General features: G+C 38.7%; 1 protein-coding gene across 1 annotated transcript in view; it reads left to right on the forward strand.

Annotated features, from left to right (window-relative positions):
- The window catches only part of NUMA1 (nuclear mitotic apparatus protein 1), a gene marked incomplete in the record, with an annotated part of 309,504 nt that overhangs the window by 256,568 nt on the left and 35,803 nt on the right, over positions 1–17,133 (forward strand). The window contains 1 exon segment of the mRNA XM_053708792.1: positions 14,611–14,850. Coding sequence (XP_053564767.1) covers positions 14,611–14,850 — 240 coding nt within the window.

The raw sequence follows: 17,133 nt of genomic DNA on the forward strand, positions 1-17,133 counted from the left end.
CAAATATTCCTCCTTAACGTCGGTCGAATGACTGGGGTAGGCGGAGCCTAGGAGGGATCATGTGACCAGCTTTGCTGGGCTCTTTGCCATTTCCTGTTGGGGAAGAGAATATCCCACAAGTAAGGATGACGCCGTGGACCGGACACACCGTTGGAGAAAGTAATTTATCAGGTAAACATAAATTCTGTTTTATGTTAGAACTTACCTGATAAATTAATTTCTTTCATATTAGCAAGAGTCTATGAGACCCACCCTTTTTGTGGTGGTTATGATTTTTTTGTATAACGCACAATTATTCCAATTCCTTATTTTTTATGCTTTCGCACTTTTTTCTTATCACCCCACTTCTTGGCTATGCGTTAAACTGATTTGTGGGTGTGGTGAGGGGTGTATTTATAGGCATTTTGAGGTTTGGGAAACTTTGCCCCTCCTGGTAGGAATGTATATCCCATACGTCACTAGCTCATGGACTCTTGCTAATATGAAAGAAATGAATTTATCAGGTAAGTTCTTACATAAATTATGTTATATATATTTTTGTTTGTTTTTTTGTTTACTTTTAGTTGGTGGCATTCAGATAGTTCTGGCTCTGGATATATTAGAACAGCGTTTTTCAACAGTTGCCCTTGAGTACCCCCAACAGGCCAGGTTTTTATTATACCTGAATCAGTGCACAGGTCAAGTAATCAGCTGATCAGTAACTATGGTTGCTAACCTGCTCTCACCCATCAGCTGATTACTTCACCTGTGCGCTTGTTCAGCTATAATGAAACCCTGGCCTGTTGGGTGGTACTAGAGGACTATGGTTGAGAAACTCTATATTAGAACATAGGTACAAATCCTAATATGTGTTTACACGGATATTGAGTTGCACTTCTGCTCTAATATATGCCAGAAATTGTAGGTGATTTAACCCTTCCCTTTTTTTTTCTATTCTTATTAATGGTTAAAACTTCTTCACTTGTTTTTGACCCAGTTAAACTTGAGGCCAAAGCCAGTAGGAGGTCTATGTTTGGGACTTCTTTCCTGATTTTTTTTCATCAGTATCAGCAGTTATTAGATAATTCTATTTAAAGGACCACTCAATGCAGTAGAGTTGCACAATTATCAAGTGTATAATAAAGACAGTGATTTTACACCTACTCTTAATTGCAAATAAGCAGATATATTTTTTTTCTGACAAATTTAGTCTCCCATTTTCCGATCCCTGTATCATGTGACAGACATCAGCCAATCAGATTAGTATACGTATACCCTTTGAGCTTGTGCACATGCTCAGTAGGATCTTTTGAATATAAAAGACTGTGCAAAATGTTATAGTGGAAGTAAATTGGAAAATGTCTTAAAGCGGGTGGCATGCTCTTTCTGAATCGGTTTTTAGACGTTTCCCTTTAATTTTCCTGGTAATCGGCTTCACAACCTTTTTTGAGAAGTGAAGATAATGAATCTGGCCCTTCAGCATATGGCTGTGAACGTTTTGTTTTTACAAGCAGTACATTTGCGGTGTCTGACATCAGGAAGGTGCTTACAGCAAACCAAGCAGATTCTGCATATCCTGGATATCACAGCATGGTAAAGAGATCATAAACGGTTTTTGTGTTGCTGAGGGACAATATATCCACCAAGTCTTAATGATGCAGAAAAAAAGGATCTTAATTTATTTTAACAATTGTTTTTCTGTAGCCAAACTTCACCGCCTTTTGCATTATTTGGAGGGGACACTATTGGCTTTAGTCCAGACAATGAGGTTACCCATGGCCATGATTATGGAGTAAAGTACATTGTTTTGCTGCTATTGGCTAAAGCTAATTAGGTAAAGTTATGTACAGTTTTAGCAGTGAGAAATCATAAGGGTCCATTTGAAGTTCTGAGAAATATACCGTCAATTTTTAGAGCTGAATTACGTGAAAAGGGGAAAATAATGAAAGTATTTTGCAAAGCTGTTACATGATGCATAACAATACATTTTTACATTAAATATCTCTGTCCTATTTTTAACTTCTGGAGACAAGCAATTGCCAGACTATCTCAGTAGCCAACTGGTACCACACGATTAATGGGTCTCAACAAAATGTTCTGTTTTTTTCCATCACCTAATGCAGAGACTGGGAGTGTCAGTAATAGATCTGACTGTATCTGATCAGTCAGGTCAAGTTGCCTGCAAGTCAGATTCTATCCCAAGAGGTAAATGCATTAGAAATATTTACCATACAACAGGAGTGTTCCTGGGCCTGTCTCTTTTTTCTTCTGTCCCCCTCATCCTCTAGGTCCTTCAAAATATTCAGTAGGACAGGAATCTAGAGGACATCTTTACTTATTCACCAGGCCAACCCCTGCTTCTTTCTCTTTTTCATTGGGTTCTAGAAACCTTTTAAAAAGCATTATATTCTAGAAAGTAGAAGGCCAATTCCTAATTCTTGCATTACTTATTTTGTAGCTATAAAGGAATACATTAGTTACCTTTTTATTGGCTTGTTCTCTAGAGTTACGGCCTCATCTTTGGTTTTGGTATATGGTACCTATGAGCAAATGATGATCTGATGTTTGCATAGTTTAACAGAATTACCTACTGTTTGTGTGTTTGCTTCTTTGCAAGCAGAATTTAAAGAGAACATCTTGCATACAGGTGTTCCTCATACTTAAAAGAACAGTCAACACCAGAATTTTTGTTTAAAAAGATAGATAATCCCTTAATTACCCATTCCCAGCTTTGCATAACCAACACCATTATAATACAAGTATATAAGCCTCTGCAAAGTGCCTCCTTTTTTCAGTTCTTTTGACAGACTTGCATTTTAGCCAATCAGTGCTGACTCCTTGGTAACTTCACGTGCGTGAGTTCAATGTTATCTATATGGCACACATGCACTAACACCCTCTAGTGATGAAAAACTGTTAAAATGCATTCAGATTAGGGGTGGCCTTTAAGGTTTAAGAAATTAGCATATGAGCCTACCTAGGTTTAGCTTTCAACTAAGAATGCCAAGAGATCAAAGCAAAATTGATGATAAAAGTAAATTGGAAAGTTGTTTAAAATGACATGCCCTATTTGAATCGTGAGGGTTTTTTTTGTTTTGTTTTTGCTTTTTTTTTTGTTTTGTTTTTTACTTGACTGTCCCTTAAATACACAATTGGTTTTTTTTTTTAAACTGCTCTCTCACTCCAAAACTTCACCTACAGTCATGGCGGCTAGACAAAGAGACAAGAGGAATAAAAGTACTTTTGAGGCTCCCGTGGAGGTACAAACACCTACATGTAATCCTCTGATGCCACCGGAGATTACTGATATTCAGTCTCTAGTCCTCAATATCTCTGAAGCCCTCTCACCAAAGTTTGACACTCTTAAAAAGGAGATCAAACAAGATATAGCACAATTATCTACAGAAATTAAACAATTTGCTGGTAGGCTTTCTGAAGCAGAGCAAATAATATCTGATCTTGAAGATGTTACTCTGGGTCAGAATGCCAAGCTTGAAGCCACAACTTCTGCTCTTATTAAACTGCAGAATAAAGAAGATTTAGAGAACTGTGCACGCAGAAATAGTCTTAGAATGATCGGGGTCCCCGAAGAGAAACAGTATGAGGATCTGAATAAATTTCTTACAATTACACTTCCACAGCTCTTAAAGTTACTGGAGCTTCATTCAAAAATAGTTATTGAAAGGGCACATAGGATAGGACCACCTCCCCAGATTCAAATCAATAAGAAACCCAGACCAATTATAGCCAAAGTCCTGAATTATCAAGACAAGGTCACCCTTTTACAATTTTTTCGTAAACATCAACCTATTCTCTTGGGCAACGCTAGAATCCTCTTATTTCAGGACTACGCAGCCGAAACGGCTGCAAAAAGAAGGGAATTAGCCCCAATCTGTACCAAACTTATACGACAGGGCCTGCGAGCAACCATACTGCATCCAGCTAGACTTAAATTACTGTTAGACAATAATACATATTTTTTTGACACTGCTCTAGAGGCATAAAGTTTTTACGGCAAGAATTTTCCTTCAAGATAAATTAGGATAAAGGTGGCTAATGATGGCACAGTCTATTTATTTATTTTTTCCTTTTTTTTTAATTTTTTTTCTTTTCTCTCTTCTATGTTTTTTTATCTATGGCTGCGTCCCTTCAGCTCAGGGTAATAGAGGGCTTAGATGGTATAGCCTTTTCACTTTTTTTTTTTTTCTCCATAAAAAATCGCTATCATAGTAGGAGTTAAATTTACCTCCCGGAACATAGGTCAAAAGGAAAACAATAATCTTACCTTAAGAAAATTAATACTTATATTGCTTTTTTACATGAAACCATCTGAAAGCTGAAGAGATTCTGAAGCTTAAGTTCTCTTGGGTTAAAGAAGTACTTTTTTCTCCCAGTGTGAGACTAAAAGGTGGGGTGGCTATTCTGCTGGGAAATAGAATTAACTATGAGATTTTGCAGGTTGATTCAGATCAAGAGAAGAGATATCTTTTACTAAAAATTAAAATTGCCATTGTTTTATATAAGTTATGTAACATATATGCTCCCAATGTCTTTAATTTAACTTTTTGGGAGACCCTGCAGGCTATGCTCATGACCTGTGCAGAAGGTTTTTTTAATAATGGGAGGGGATTTTAATATGGCGCCACTGGACAGACTGAGACAGAATCTTGCTTTCAAGAAAACTGAGAGATAATTTAGAGTCAAAACTTTTCTCCCGGATCTTTAATAATCTTAAAGTTTGTGATCTATGGAGACTACAAGCTCCCGATACTCGTGATTTTACATGTCTTTCAAAAGCGAACAAGTCGCTGTCAAGGATAGATCTATTCATGTTGGATGAAAGACTATGTAAATCAAAAGTTGTAGCCCAAATTTTACCTATAGCTATTTTGGATCACGCATCTATCTGCTTAGATTTTCATCCTAATGACTTGACACATACAAATAATCATTTTTTTTCCCCCACATACCTAGCCTCTGATCTTAAATTCAAAAACTGGCTTGAAGCCAAGCTTCGTGAGTTTGCATTATTTATTCACGAACATACGTCTCGTCCCACGCTATTTTGGGAAACTGCAAAAGCGGTCCTAAGGGGGGAAATCTTAGCATACAGTATCAGAGGACTAAAAAACTCAAAAGGAGGGAGAAAGAACTTTTGAGGGCAGTTTCAAATGCTTATAATCATTATTTATTGAAAAAAACAGCACAGAATTGGGCCAAGTACATTTCCGTGTTGAGGGAAAGAGACTCGTTTTTATTATATAAATCAGCGCAGAAGGATATTAGATTCCAAGCAAAACTATATAGATATGGGAATAAGACTGGGAAACTCTTAGCAAAACTTCTTAAAGTGATGGTAAATCCTAGCGTTTAGGAAACGCTAGGATTTACAATTGTAACAAATAAAGGGGACTTTCATTCATGAAGTATAAAATACTTCATTCTGAAAGCCCCTTTATTTGTTAGCAGACGCTGCTAACAAATAAGGGGGCTTTCAGAATGAAGTATTTTATACTTCATGAATGAAAGTCCCCTTTATTTGTTACGATTGTAAATCCTAGTGTTTCCCAAACGCTAGGATTTACCATCACTTTAAGCGGGATAAAGGCTCCCAGTTGATAGACTCCTTACGTGCTGAAGGTCAAAATATTCGATCGTCGGAGGAACTTGTGCAGGCTTTCTTTAAGTATTATAGTGACTTATATTCTCTTAGTATTTCAAATATCCAGGAGCGCGAGGACTTCTGGCGTAAAATCTCTTTCCCTTCACTAACAACTGTCTCACTTGAAGATTTGAACTCCTCCATAACTGAAACAGAAGTGGATAATGCAATTAAAAAATTGCCTCATAACAGGGCACCTGGTCCAGATGCATTACCTAATGAATTTTACAAAATACTATCCCCTATCTTGGCACCGTATTTAACTTCTTTATATAATTATATTTATATAGAGGGCAATGAGCCAACAGCTCATTTTGCGACTTCCTATACCTCATTGATATTAAAACAAGGGAAAGATCTGGTCATGAAGGAGTCCTATAGGCCCATTGCCCTGCTGAACAAAGACTACAAATTATTAACTTCTATTTTAGCTGAAAGACTTCAATCTCTGCTCCCTTCTATCATTCATACAGACCAAGCTGTTTTTTTGAAGAACAGAAATTCTGCTGCTAAAATCAGGGAGCTCCTTCTAACCATAGATTATCTTAAATCAGACGATGGCTGGGATCAAGCCGGGAGTGGAGGTACCTCTGACTTGGCAATCATATCCATAGATGCGGAAAAGGCCTTTGACTCGGTTCATTATGATCACCTTCTATTTTCTATGGAGCAGTTCGGATTTAGAGGAAATTTTATCAAATTTGTTGAAAAATGATATTGAAAGGCCTCTAGGAGGATGGTGGTCAATAGGTCTTTATCTCATGATATAATATTGCAGAAAGGAACCAGGCAGGGGTGCCCCCTCTCCCCACTTCTTTTCAATATTTCCATTGAACCACTTGCCATATTAGTAAGGCAGCAATTGGAGAGTTAAAGGTCGCGCTCTATGCGGACAATATTCTTATATACATGGCCAATACCCACACAATTATACCCAAGCTACTCTAAATCATACAACAGTTTAGATCCTTCTCGGGGTACAAGGTTAATACCACAAAATCTGAGCTCCTTTGGATTAAGCAGATGGGAGACTCTTGTATAAATGTACCTTTCTTTCATGTAATTAACAAGAGTCCATGAGCTAGTGACGTATGAGATATACATTCCTACCAGGAGGGGCAAAGTTTCCCAAACCTCAAAATGCCTATAAATACACCCCTCACCACACCCACAAATCAGTTTTACAAACTTTGCCTCCAAGGGAGGTGGTGAAGTAAGTTTGTGCTAGATTCTACGTTGATATGCGCTCCGCAGCAAGTTGGAGCCCGGTTTTCCTCTCAGCGTGCAGTGAATGTCAGAGGGATGTGAAGAGAGTATTGCCTATTGAATGCAGTGATCTCCTTCTACGGGGTCTATTTCATAAGGTTCTCTGTTATCGGTCGTAGAGATTCATCTCTTACCTCCCTTTTCAGATCGACGATATACTCTTATATTTACCATTACCTCTACTGATTCTCGTTTCAGTACTGGTTTGGCTTTCTACAAACATGTAGATGAGTGTCCTGGGGTAAGTAAGTCTTATTTTCTGTGACACTCTAAGCTATGGTTGGGCACTTTATTTATAAAGTTCTAAATATATGTATTCAAACATTTATTTGCCTTGACTCAGAATGTTCAACTTTCCTTATTTTCAGACAGTCAGTTTCATATTTGGGATTATGCATTGAATTATCATATTTTTCTTACCTCAAAAATTTGACTTTTTTCCCTGTGGGCTGTTAGGCTCGCGGGGGCTGAAAATGCTTCATTTTATTGCGTCATTCTTGGCGCGGACTTTTTTGGCGCAAAAATTCTTTTCCGTTTCCGGCGTCATACGTGTCGCCGGAAGTTACGTCATTTTTTGACGTTATTTTGCGCCAAAAATGTCGGCGTTCCGGATGTGGCGTCATTTTTGGCGCCAAAAGCATTTAGGCGCCAAATAATGTGGGCGTCTTATTTGGCGCTAAAAAAATATGGGCGTCGCTTTTGTCTCCACATTATTTCAGTCTCATTTTTCATTTGCTTCTGGTTGCTAGAAGCTTGATATTTGGCATTCTTTCCCATTCCTGAAACTGTCTTATAAGGAATTTGATCTATTTTGCTTTATATGTTGTTTTTTCTCTTACATATTGCAAGATGTCTCACGTTGCATCTGAGCCAGAAGATACTACAGGAAAATCACTGCCTGCTGGATCTACCAAAGCTAAGTGTATCTGCTGTAAATTTTTGGTAGCTATTCCTCCAGCTGTTGTTTGTAATAATTGTCATGACAAACTTGTTAAAGCAGATAATATTTCCTTTAGTAATGTACCATTGCCTGTTGCAGTTCCCTCAACATCTAAGGTGCAGAATGTTCCTGATAACATAAGAGATTTTGTTTCTGAATCCATAAAGAAGGCTTTGTCTGTTATTTCTCCTTCTAGTAAACGTAAAAAGTCTTTTAAATCTTCTCTCTCTACAGATGAATTTTTAAATGAACACCATCATTCTGATTCTTTGGACTCTTCTGGTTCAGAGGATTCTATCTCAGAGATTGATGCTGATAAATCTTCATATTTATTTAAGATGGAATTTATTCGCTCTTTACTTAAAGAAGTACTAATTGCTTTAGAAATAGAGGATTCTAGTCCTCTTGATACTAATTCTATACGTTTGGATAAGGTTTTTAAAGCTCCTGCGGTTATTCCAGAAGTTTTTCCTGTTCCTAATGCTATTTCTGCAGTGATTTCAAAAGAATGGGATAAATTGGGTAATTCATTTACTCCTTCTAAACGTTTTAAGCAATTATATCCTGTTCCGCCTGACAGGTTAGAATTTTGGGACAAAATCCCTAAAGTTGATGGGGCTATTTCTACCCTTGCTAAACGTACTACCATTCCTACGTCAGATGGTACCTCGTTTAAGGATCCTTTAGATAGAAAAATTGAATCCTTTCTAAGAAAAGCTTATCTGTGTTCAGGTAATCTTCTTAGACCTGCTATATCATTGGCTGATGTTGCTGCAGCTTCAACTTTTTGGTTGGAAACCCTAGCGCAACAAGTAGCAAATCGTGATTCTCATGATATTATTATTCTTCTTCAGCATGCTAATAATTTTATCTGTGATGCCATTTTTGATATTATTAGAGTTGATGTTAGGTTTATGTCTCTAGCTATCTTAGCCAGAAGAGCTTTATGGCTTAAGACTTGGAATGCTGATATGGCTTCTAAATCAACTCTACTTTCCATTTCTTTCCAGGGAAACAAATTATTTGGTTCTCAGTTGGATTCTATTATTTCAACTGTTACTGGTGGGAAAGGAACTTTTTTACCACAGGATAAAAAATTTAAAGGTAAAAACAGGGCTAACAATCGTTTTCGTTCCTTTCGTTTCAACAAAGAACAAAAGCCTGATCCTTCGTCCTCAGGAGCAGTTTCAGTTTGGAAACCATCTCCAGTCTGGAATAAATCCAAGCCTGCTAGAAAGGCAAAGCCTGCTTCTAAGTTCACATGAAGGTACGGCCCTCATTCCAGTTCAGCTGGTAGGGGGCAGGTTACGTTTTTTCAAAGAAATTTGGATCAATTCTGTTCACAATCTTTGGATTCAGAGCATTGTTTCAGAAGGGTACAGAATTGGTTTCAAGATGAGACCTCCTGCAAAGAGATTTTTTCTTTCCCGTGTCCCAGTAAATCCAGTGAAAGCTCAAGCATTTCTGAATTGTGTTTCAGATCTAGAGTTGGCTGGAGTAATTATGCCAGTTCCAGTTCCGGAACAGGGGATGGGGTTTTATTCAAATCTCTTCATTGTACCAAAGAAGGAGAATTCCTTCAGACCAGTTCTGGATCTCAAATTATTGAATCGTTATGTAAGGATACCAACGTTCAAGATGGTAACTGTAAGGACTATATTGCCTTTTGTTCAGCAAGGGAATTATATGTCCACAATAGATTTACAGGATGCATATCTGCATATTCCGATTCATCCAGATCATTTTCAGTTCCTGAGATTCTCTTTTCTAGACAAGCATTACCAATTTGTGGCTCTACCGTTTGGCCTTGCTACAGCTCCAAGAATTTTCACAAAGATTCTCGGTGCCCTTCTGTCTGTAATCAGAGAACAGGGTATTGTGGTATTTCCTTATTTGGACGATATCTTGGTACTTGCTCAGTCTTTACATTTAGCAGAGTCTCATACGAATCGACTTGTGTTGTTTCTTCAAGATCATGGTTGGAGGATCAATTTACCAAAAAGTTCTTTGATTCCTCAAACAAGGGTAACCTTTCTGGGTTTCCAGATAGATTCAGTGTCCATGACTCTGTCTTTAACAGACAAGAGACGTCTAAAATTGATTACAGCTTGTCGAAACCTTCAGTCACAATCATTCCCTTCGGTAGCCTTATGCATGGAAATTCTAGGTCTTATGACTGCTGCATCGGACGCGATCCCCTTTGCTCGTTTTCACATGCGACCTCTTCAGCTCTGTATGCTGAACCAATGGTGCAGGGATTACACGAAGATATCTCAATTAATATCTTTAAAACCGATTGTTCGACACTCTCTAACGTGGTGGACAGATCACCATCGTTTAATTCAGGGGGCTTCTTTTGTTCTTCCGACCTGGACTGTAATTTCAACAGATGCAAGTCTCACAGGTTGGGGAGCTGTGTGGGGATCTCTGACGGCACAGGGAGTTTGGGAATCTCAGGAGGTGAGATTACCGATCAATATTTTGGAACTCCGTGCAATTTTCAGAGCTCTTCAGTTTTGGCCTCTTCTGAAGAGAGAATCGTTCATTTGTTTTCAGACAGACAATGTCACAACTGTGGCATACATCAATCATCAAGGAGGGACTCACAGTCCTCTGGCTATGAAAGAAGTATCTCGAATTTTGGTTTGGGCAGAATCCAGCTCCTGTCTAATCTCTGCGGTTCATATCCCAGGTGTAGACAATTGGGAAGCGGATTATCTCAGTCGCCAAACGTTGCATCCGGGCGAATGGTCTCTTCACCCAGAGGTATTTCTTCAGATTGTTCAAATGTGGGGGCTTCCAGAGATAGATCTGATGGCCTCTCATCTAAACAAGAAACTTCCCAGGTATCTGTCCAGATCCCGGGATCCTCAGGCGGAGGCAGTGGATGCATTATCACTTCCTTGGAAGTATCATCCTGCCTATATCTTTCCGCCTCTAGTTCTTCTTCCAAGAGTAATCTCCAAGATTCTGAGGGAATGCTCGTTTGTTCTGCTAATAGCTCCGGCATGGCCTCACAGGTTTTGGTATGCGGATCTTGTCCGGATGGCATCTTGCCAACCATGGACTCTTCCGTTAAGACCAGACCTTCTGTCGCAAGGTCCTTTTTTCCATCCGGATCTGAAATCCTTAAATTTAAAGGTATGGAGATTGAACGCTTGATTCTTAGTCAAAGAGGTTTCTCTGACTCTGTGATTGATACTATGTTACAGGCTCGTAAATCTGTATCTAGAGAGATATATTATAGAGTCTGGAAGACTTATATTTCTTGGTGTCTTACTCATCATTTTTCTTGGTATTCTTTTAGAATTCCGAGAATATTACAATTTCTTCAGGATGGTTTAGATAAGGGTTTGTCCGCAAGTTCCTTGAAAGGACAAATCTCTGCTCTTTCTGTTCTTTTTCACAGAAAGATTGCTATTCTTCCTGATATTCATTGTTTTGTACAAGCTTTGGTTCGTATAAAACCTGTCATTAAGTCAATTTCTCCTCCATGGAGTTTGAATTTGGTTCTGGGAGCTCTTCAAGCTCCTCCGTTTGAACCTATGCATTCATTGGACATTAAATTGCTTTCTTGGAAAGTTTTGTTCCTTTTGGCCATCTCTTCTGCCAGAAGAGTTTCTGAATTATCTGCTCTTTCTTGTGAGTCTCCTTTTCTGATTTTTCATCAGGATAAGGCGGTGTTGCGAACTTCTTTTGAATTTTTACCTAAGGTTGTGAATTCCAACAACATTAGTAGAGAAATCGTGGTTCCTTCATTATGTCCTAATCCTAAGAATTCTAAGGAGAAATCGTTACATTCTTTGGATGTTGTTAGAGCTTTGAAATATTATGTTGAAGCTACTAAATCTTTCCGAAAGACTTCTAGTCTATTTGTCATCTTTTCTGGTTCTAGAAAAGGCCAGAAAGCTTCTGCCATTTCTTTGGCATCCTGGTTGAAATCTTTAATTCATCTTGCCTATGTTAAATCGGGTAAGACTCCGCCTCAGAGGATTACAGCTCATTCTACTAGGTCAGTTTCTACTTCCTGGGCGTTTAGGAATGAAGCTTCAGTTGATCAGATTTGCAAAGCAGCGACTTGGTCCTCTTTGCATACTTTTACTAAATTCTACCATTTTGATGTATTCTCTTCTTCTGAAGCAGTTTTTGGTAGAAAGGTACTTCAGGCAGTGGTTTCGGTTTGAATCTTCTGCTTATGTTTTTCATTAAACTTTATTTTGGGTGTGGATTATTTTCAGCAGGAATTGGCTGTCTTTATTTTATCCCTCCCTCTCTAGTGACTCTTGTGTGGAAAGATCCACATCTTGGGTATTCATTATCCCATACGTCACTAGCTCATGGACTCTTGTTAATTACATGAAAGAAAACATAATTTATGTAAGAACTTACCTGATAAATTCATTTCTTTCATATTAACAAGAGTCCATGAGGCCCACCCTTTTTTTGTGGTGGTTATGATTTTTTTTGTATAAAGCACAATTATTCCAATTCCTTATTTTATATGCTTCGCACTTTTTTCTTATCACCCCACTTCTTGGCTATTCGTTAAACTGATTTGTGGGTGTGGTGAGGGGTGTATTTATAGGCATTTTGAGGTTTGGGAAACTTTGCCCCTCCTGGTAGGAATGTATATCTCATACGTCACTAGCTCATGGACTCTTGTTAATATGAAAGAAATGAATTTATCAGGTAAGTTCTTACATAAATTATGTTTTCACAGTAGTTTGAGACTCCTTTTGATACCTGGGTATAACTATTTCTTCCAATCCTGATGCTTGGTATTCTCTTAACATTACTCCAATCTTAAATAAATTCAAAGAAATTCTTAAAAATTGGCATAAACTACCTTTCCTTATCTGGGCGTATAGCTGTATTTAAGATGATTCTCCTCCCTAAACTGCTTTATATCTTTCAGAATATCCCCCTGCTTCTAAAGAGGAAAGATATTATTCTTTTCAATTCGTCACTGAGATTCTTTATTTGGCAAAACAAGCGGGCTAGAATCTTTCTCGAAACTCTTCTTTCCCACGAGATATGGGTGTCTGGCCCTCCCTTATCTCAGGCCTTATAATCTAGTTTTTTTTTAGCTCGCCTAGTAATTGACTGGATATTCTCTAGGGATTATGCTACGAATAATGACCTTGAAAAAAATATAATCCTTTCTCTCCGGTGGCACTTATCCACTGTGAAGCTAGTTTTATCCCACCTGAAATAAAAAAATGAGATCCATATATAATCCAATTTTAGCGTGGAAAAGGATCTGTAACTCGCTAGTCATAGAATATCGTGTTTCAAGATATATCCCTTTTTTGGGAAATCCTCAGTTTCAACCAGGAGTCCATTCAACACTTTTTTTTAAATGGAAATCCGCAGGTTTCTCTAATGTAAATCAGATATTAGATTTGGAGAGAAACTGTGTTATATCATTTGACTCTCTTAGAACTGAATTTAATCTTCCACATAGAAACTTCTTTGCATATTTGCAGGCGAGACACTATGCGTCAAAACTTACAAGTGATTATGGCTGGAACTGGTCTTTAGGTTTTATCGAGAATTGGCTTGCCCTAGCTAAGAATGTGCACATGTCAAATACCCCTGGTTATACCACTTAGATTTCTGATAAGGGCATGGTTAATCTCGATAAGATCTGTACTAAGAGGGCTGCATTATTAATTCAAGAACTGGATCCCAAATTACCTTCTCAATCCAAGAAACCTCTCAAGTAACTCTCTCCTCCTCCTGGAGCGAATCTCATTTGAAATTACTTAATGACTTACTTCACTCCAGAAAAGGGATCTAAATGTGGAAATATTGGCTTCAGTGTTTGCCCTAAATGTTCTTTCCCCTAGACAAACCTTCTGCACATGATATGGACCTGCCCAAAAATTAGAAATTTTTGGCTCAAACTGCAATTCTGGCTTAACAAAATATTGGACATCTCCTGCCTGACTGTCATCAATAAATGTAGTCTTCCTTTTGGTTTAACTTGGGGAACAAGCAAGTCAATACTAAAATTACTAATATGGCCATAATGGCCGCTAGATACCTAATTTTCAAAAATTGTAATATATTTAATATACCCTTTTAGAAACTCTGAGCTGGTTCTGCTGGGGTTATGGTAGCTTGGACTTTTTTTTTTTTTGTTCGTCCTGGTTGTCCTTTTTGTTTTTTTACACGTTATTCCAATCTAAAATATAAAATTCCCAACAATGTGTACTTAAATAGGAAAAGATATATATCTTAAATGAATATGTAAACGGTTTATATTACATTGTATATGTTTTGTATTCTCTCATTATTCCCTGTGTGGTGCTTACATTTATTTTTGTATTTTCTACACATTGTTGGCTTTAAATAAAGAAATTTAAAAAATGACATGCCCTATTTGAATCATGAAAGTTTATTTTGGACTTGACTGTTGGTTTTTAAGGGATGGCTTTTCTCTTGACTGATTTCATGTGTGATTGCTGAAGAACCAGTAGAGAATGTCATCCCTTGAATTTGAGAATACTTGTACTTATATTTTATATTCTCATATTCTCATTAACTTACCATTGCACTCATCATTTTATGTGGCTTGTGCTCTGTAGCTAGGCACACTATAGTCAGGAGAAATGGTAGTATAAGACTTATGTCCTTCTAACCTCACAGTGCTGTCAAGTCAGTCATACAGTGAATGGGTTGCTAGATCAGATTAACAGAAATATGTGCTTAGACATACACTCCTGATGCGTGTTATTGACCTGCATTTTTATTTCCCCAGCAGACACAAGCCAGTCGACGGGTCACCATGGCCTTCAGTATTCTCAATACCCCAAAGAAACTGGGGAACAATCTGCTGAAAAAGGGACTTGGTAAAAAGAACACAACACCTAAAAACTCCCCACGGGGGCGGGGCACAAGCAGCTCCTCCTCCACCAAATCTTCACACCTTTCTATACGCAAATCACCCAATAGACGGTCACCGAGGGGCTCCACAAAATCTCCCAAGGTTTCAGGCAAGGTGAGTTGGGCTTAATGTGCACCCGTTGAGTTTACATAGAGAGTTTGAAAACTGTAATGTGAAAATCCTAGAGGTTTTATGTTGAGCTGTATATAGAATATTCTGTTTTACAATTTGTGGACAGTTATTTTAATAAAGTAAAAAGCAAACCTGGGCAATACTATGTTTCACAACTCCAGTCCTCAGGACCCTTAACAGGCCAGATATTCATTGTATCTTAACTAGAGCACAGGTGAAATAATCTGCTGATGGGTGAGGGTAGGTTAGTAACCATGGTTACTGATCCACTGATTATTTCACCTGGGAAACACTGACTTAAAGGGGCATTAAAATACAATTTAATTCCCTTTAAAATAAAAGCAAAAAAAACATTTTGTGCAACCTCCATTTGTTTGCCTTTTTCCCCAGACATCCAGCGACCAATAATACACTTTATCCTACCTCTGAGCCAGCAAGGAGGCTGCATGTGTGTGTTCAGCTTTAGGACTGGCAGTTTATTGTGTTATGAACCATAAGTGATTGTTAAACACATAGCTATAGGCCAGTTTGTCACTTTTTATATGATGTCCCCTACTACATTACAGTACAACCCTTCTGCCCTTTCTGGCTTCACATTGGTTTAAACTAAAGCTGATGGGTGGTATGTCCATGGATAAGACAATGTTTTATAATAATCTTTTCTTTCATGTAAGTGGCAAGAGTCAATGAGCTAGTGACATGGGATATACATTCCTACCAGGAGGGGGCAAAGTTTCCCAAACCTCAAAATGCCTATAAATACACCTCCCACCTCACTCATACCTTAGTTTTACAAACGTTGCCTCCTTGTGGAGGTGGTGAAGCATGATGTGCTTGATTTTCTTCTGTGATAGGCGCTTCTAAGCATATTGAAGCAGAGTTCCTCTCAAAGTAGTGTGTTTGTCTGAAGGATGTGAAGGGAGTATTGCCTGACAACGCCATGTTTTCACTTATGGGAAATCTATTAAAAGGCTCTCTGTAATCGGTCACAGAGATCTGCTGATATGTTGCAGTACTGGTTTTGCTATCTGCTATATGTGGATGGGTGTCTTCTGGTAAGTATATATAACTTTTTTAAGACACACTCAGCTATGTTTGGCACTTTATCTTATAAAGTTTTAAATGTATATTGTATATATTTGCCATGAGTCAGGTCTGTGTATTTCCCTCTGCAGTCTAACAGTTTCTGCTTGGAAATTATGTTTATGGGAGTTTTTAGGCTTACCTGGGGGGAGTCTGTTTTTCTTTCTAATGACACGATGAGTCCACGGATCATCTATTTACTATTGGGAATATCACTCCTGCCCAGTAGGAGACGGCAAAGAGCACCACAGCAAAAGCTGTTAAAGATCACCTCCCCTCCCACCCCAGTAATTCTCTTTGCCTATGTTAGAGCAAGGAGGTGGTAAAGATCCTCATTGCACCGGCGCGGCCCCGCAGGATCTGGTATGCAGATCTGGTGGAGATGTCATCTCTCCCACCTTGGAGACTTCCACTGAGGAAGGACCTTCTACTTCAAGGGCCCTTCCTTCACCCAAACCTAGTTTCTCTGAAGCTGACTGCTTGAAGATTGAACGCTTAATTTTGTTTTGCATGATGTACCGAGTCCACGAATTCATCCTAACTTGTGGGATATTGTCCTTCCAGGAAGGACAGGAAGTAGTAAAGAGAGCACCACAGCAGAGCTGTCTATATAGCTCCCCCCTTAACTCCACCCCCAGTCATTCTCTTTGCTGGCTCTAAGCAGGAAGAGTAAAGAGAACAGGTGTTAAGCTTTTGATGATCCCTTTCAAAGGTAAGACCCTATTCGGGCCTGCATTGAAAGATAATTTCAGATATTACTGGAGGGAAGGGCCATACCCTCCCTCAGGATAAGTCAAATAAGACTAGGACCAAACAAAATAATTTTCGTTCCTTTCGAAACTTCAAGAGTGGTTCCTCTACCTCTTCCCCTGCTGCAAAGCAAGAGGGGAACTTTGCTCAATCCAAGCCAACCTGGAGACCTAATCAGGCTTGGAACAAGGGTAAACAGGCCAAAAAGCCTGCTGCTGCCACTAAGTCAGCATGAAAGGGTAGCCCCCGATCCGAGACCGGATCTAGTAGGGGCAGACTCTCTCTCTCTTTGCTCAGGCCTGGGCAAGAGACGTTCAGGATTCCTGGGCAGTAGAAATTGTAACCTTCTAGAATTCAAGGATTCCCCTCCAAGGGGGAGGTTCCATCTGTCTCAATTGTTTGTAAACCCGACAAAAAGAGAGGCGTTCTTAC

The sequence above is a fragment of the Bombina bombina genome, chromosome 3 (genome assembly GCF_027579735.1).
Source record: "Bombina bombina isolate aBomBom1 chromosome 3, aBomBom1.pri, whole genome shotgun sequence".
Lineage (NCBI taxonomy): Eukaryota > Metazoa > Chordata > Amphibia > Anura > Bombinatoridae > Bombina > Bombina bombina.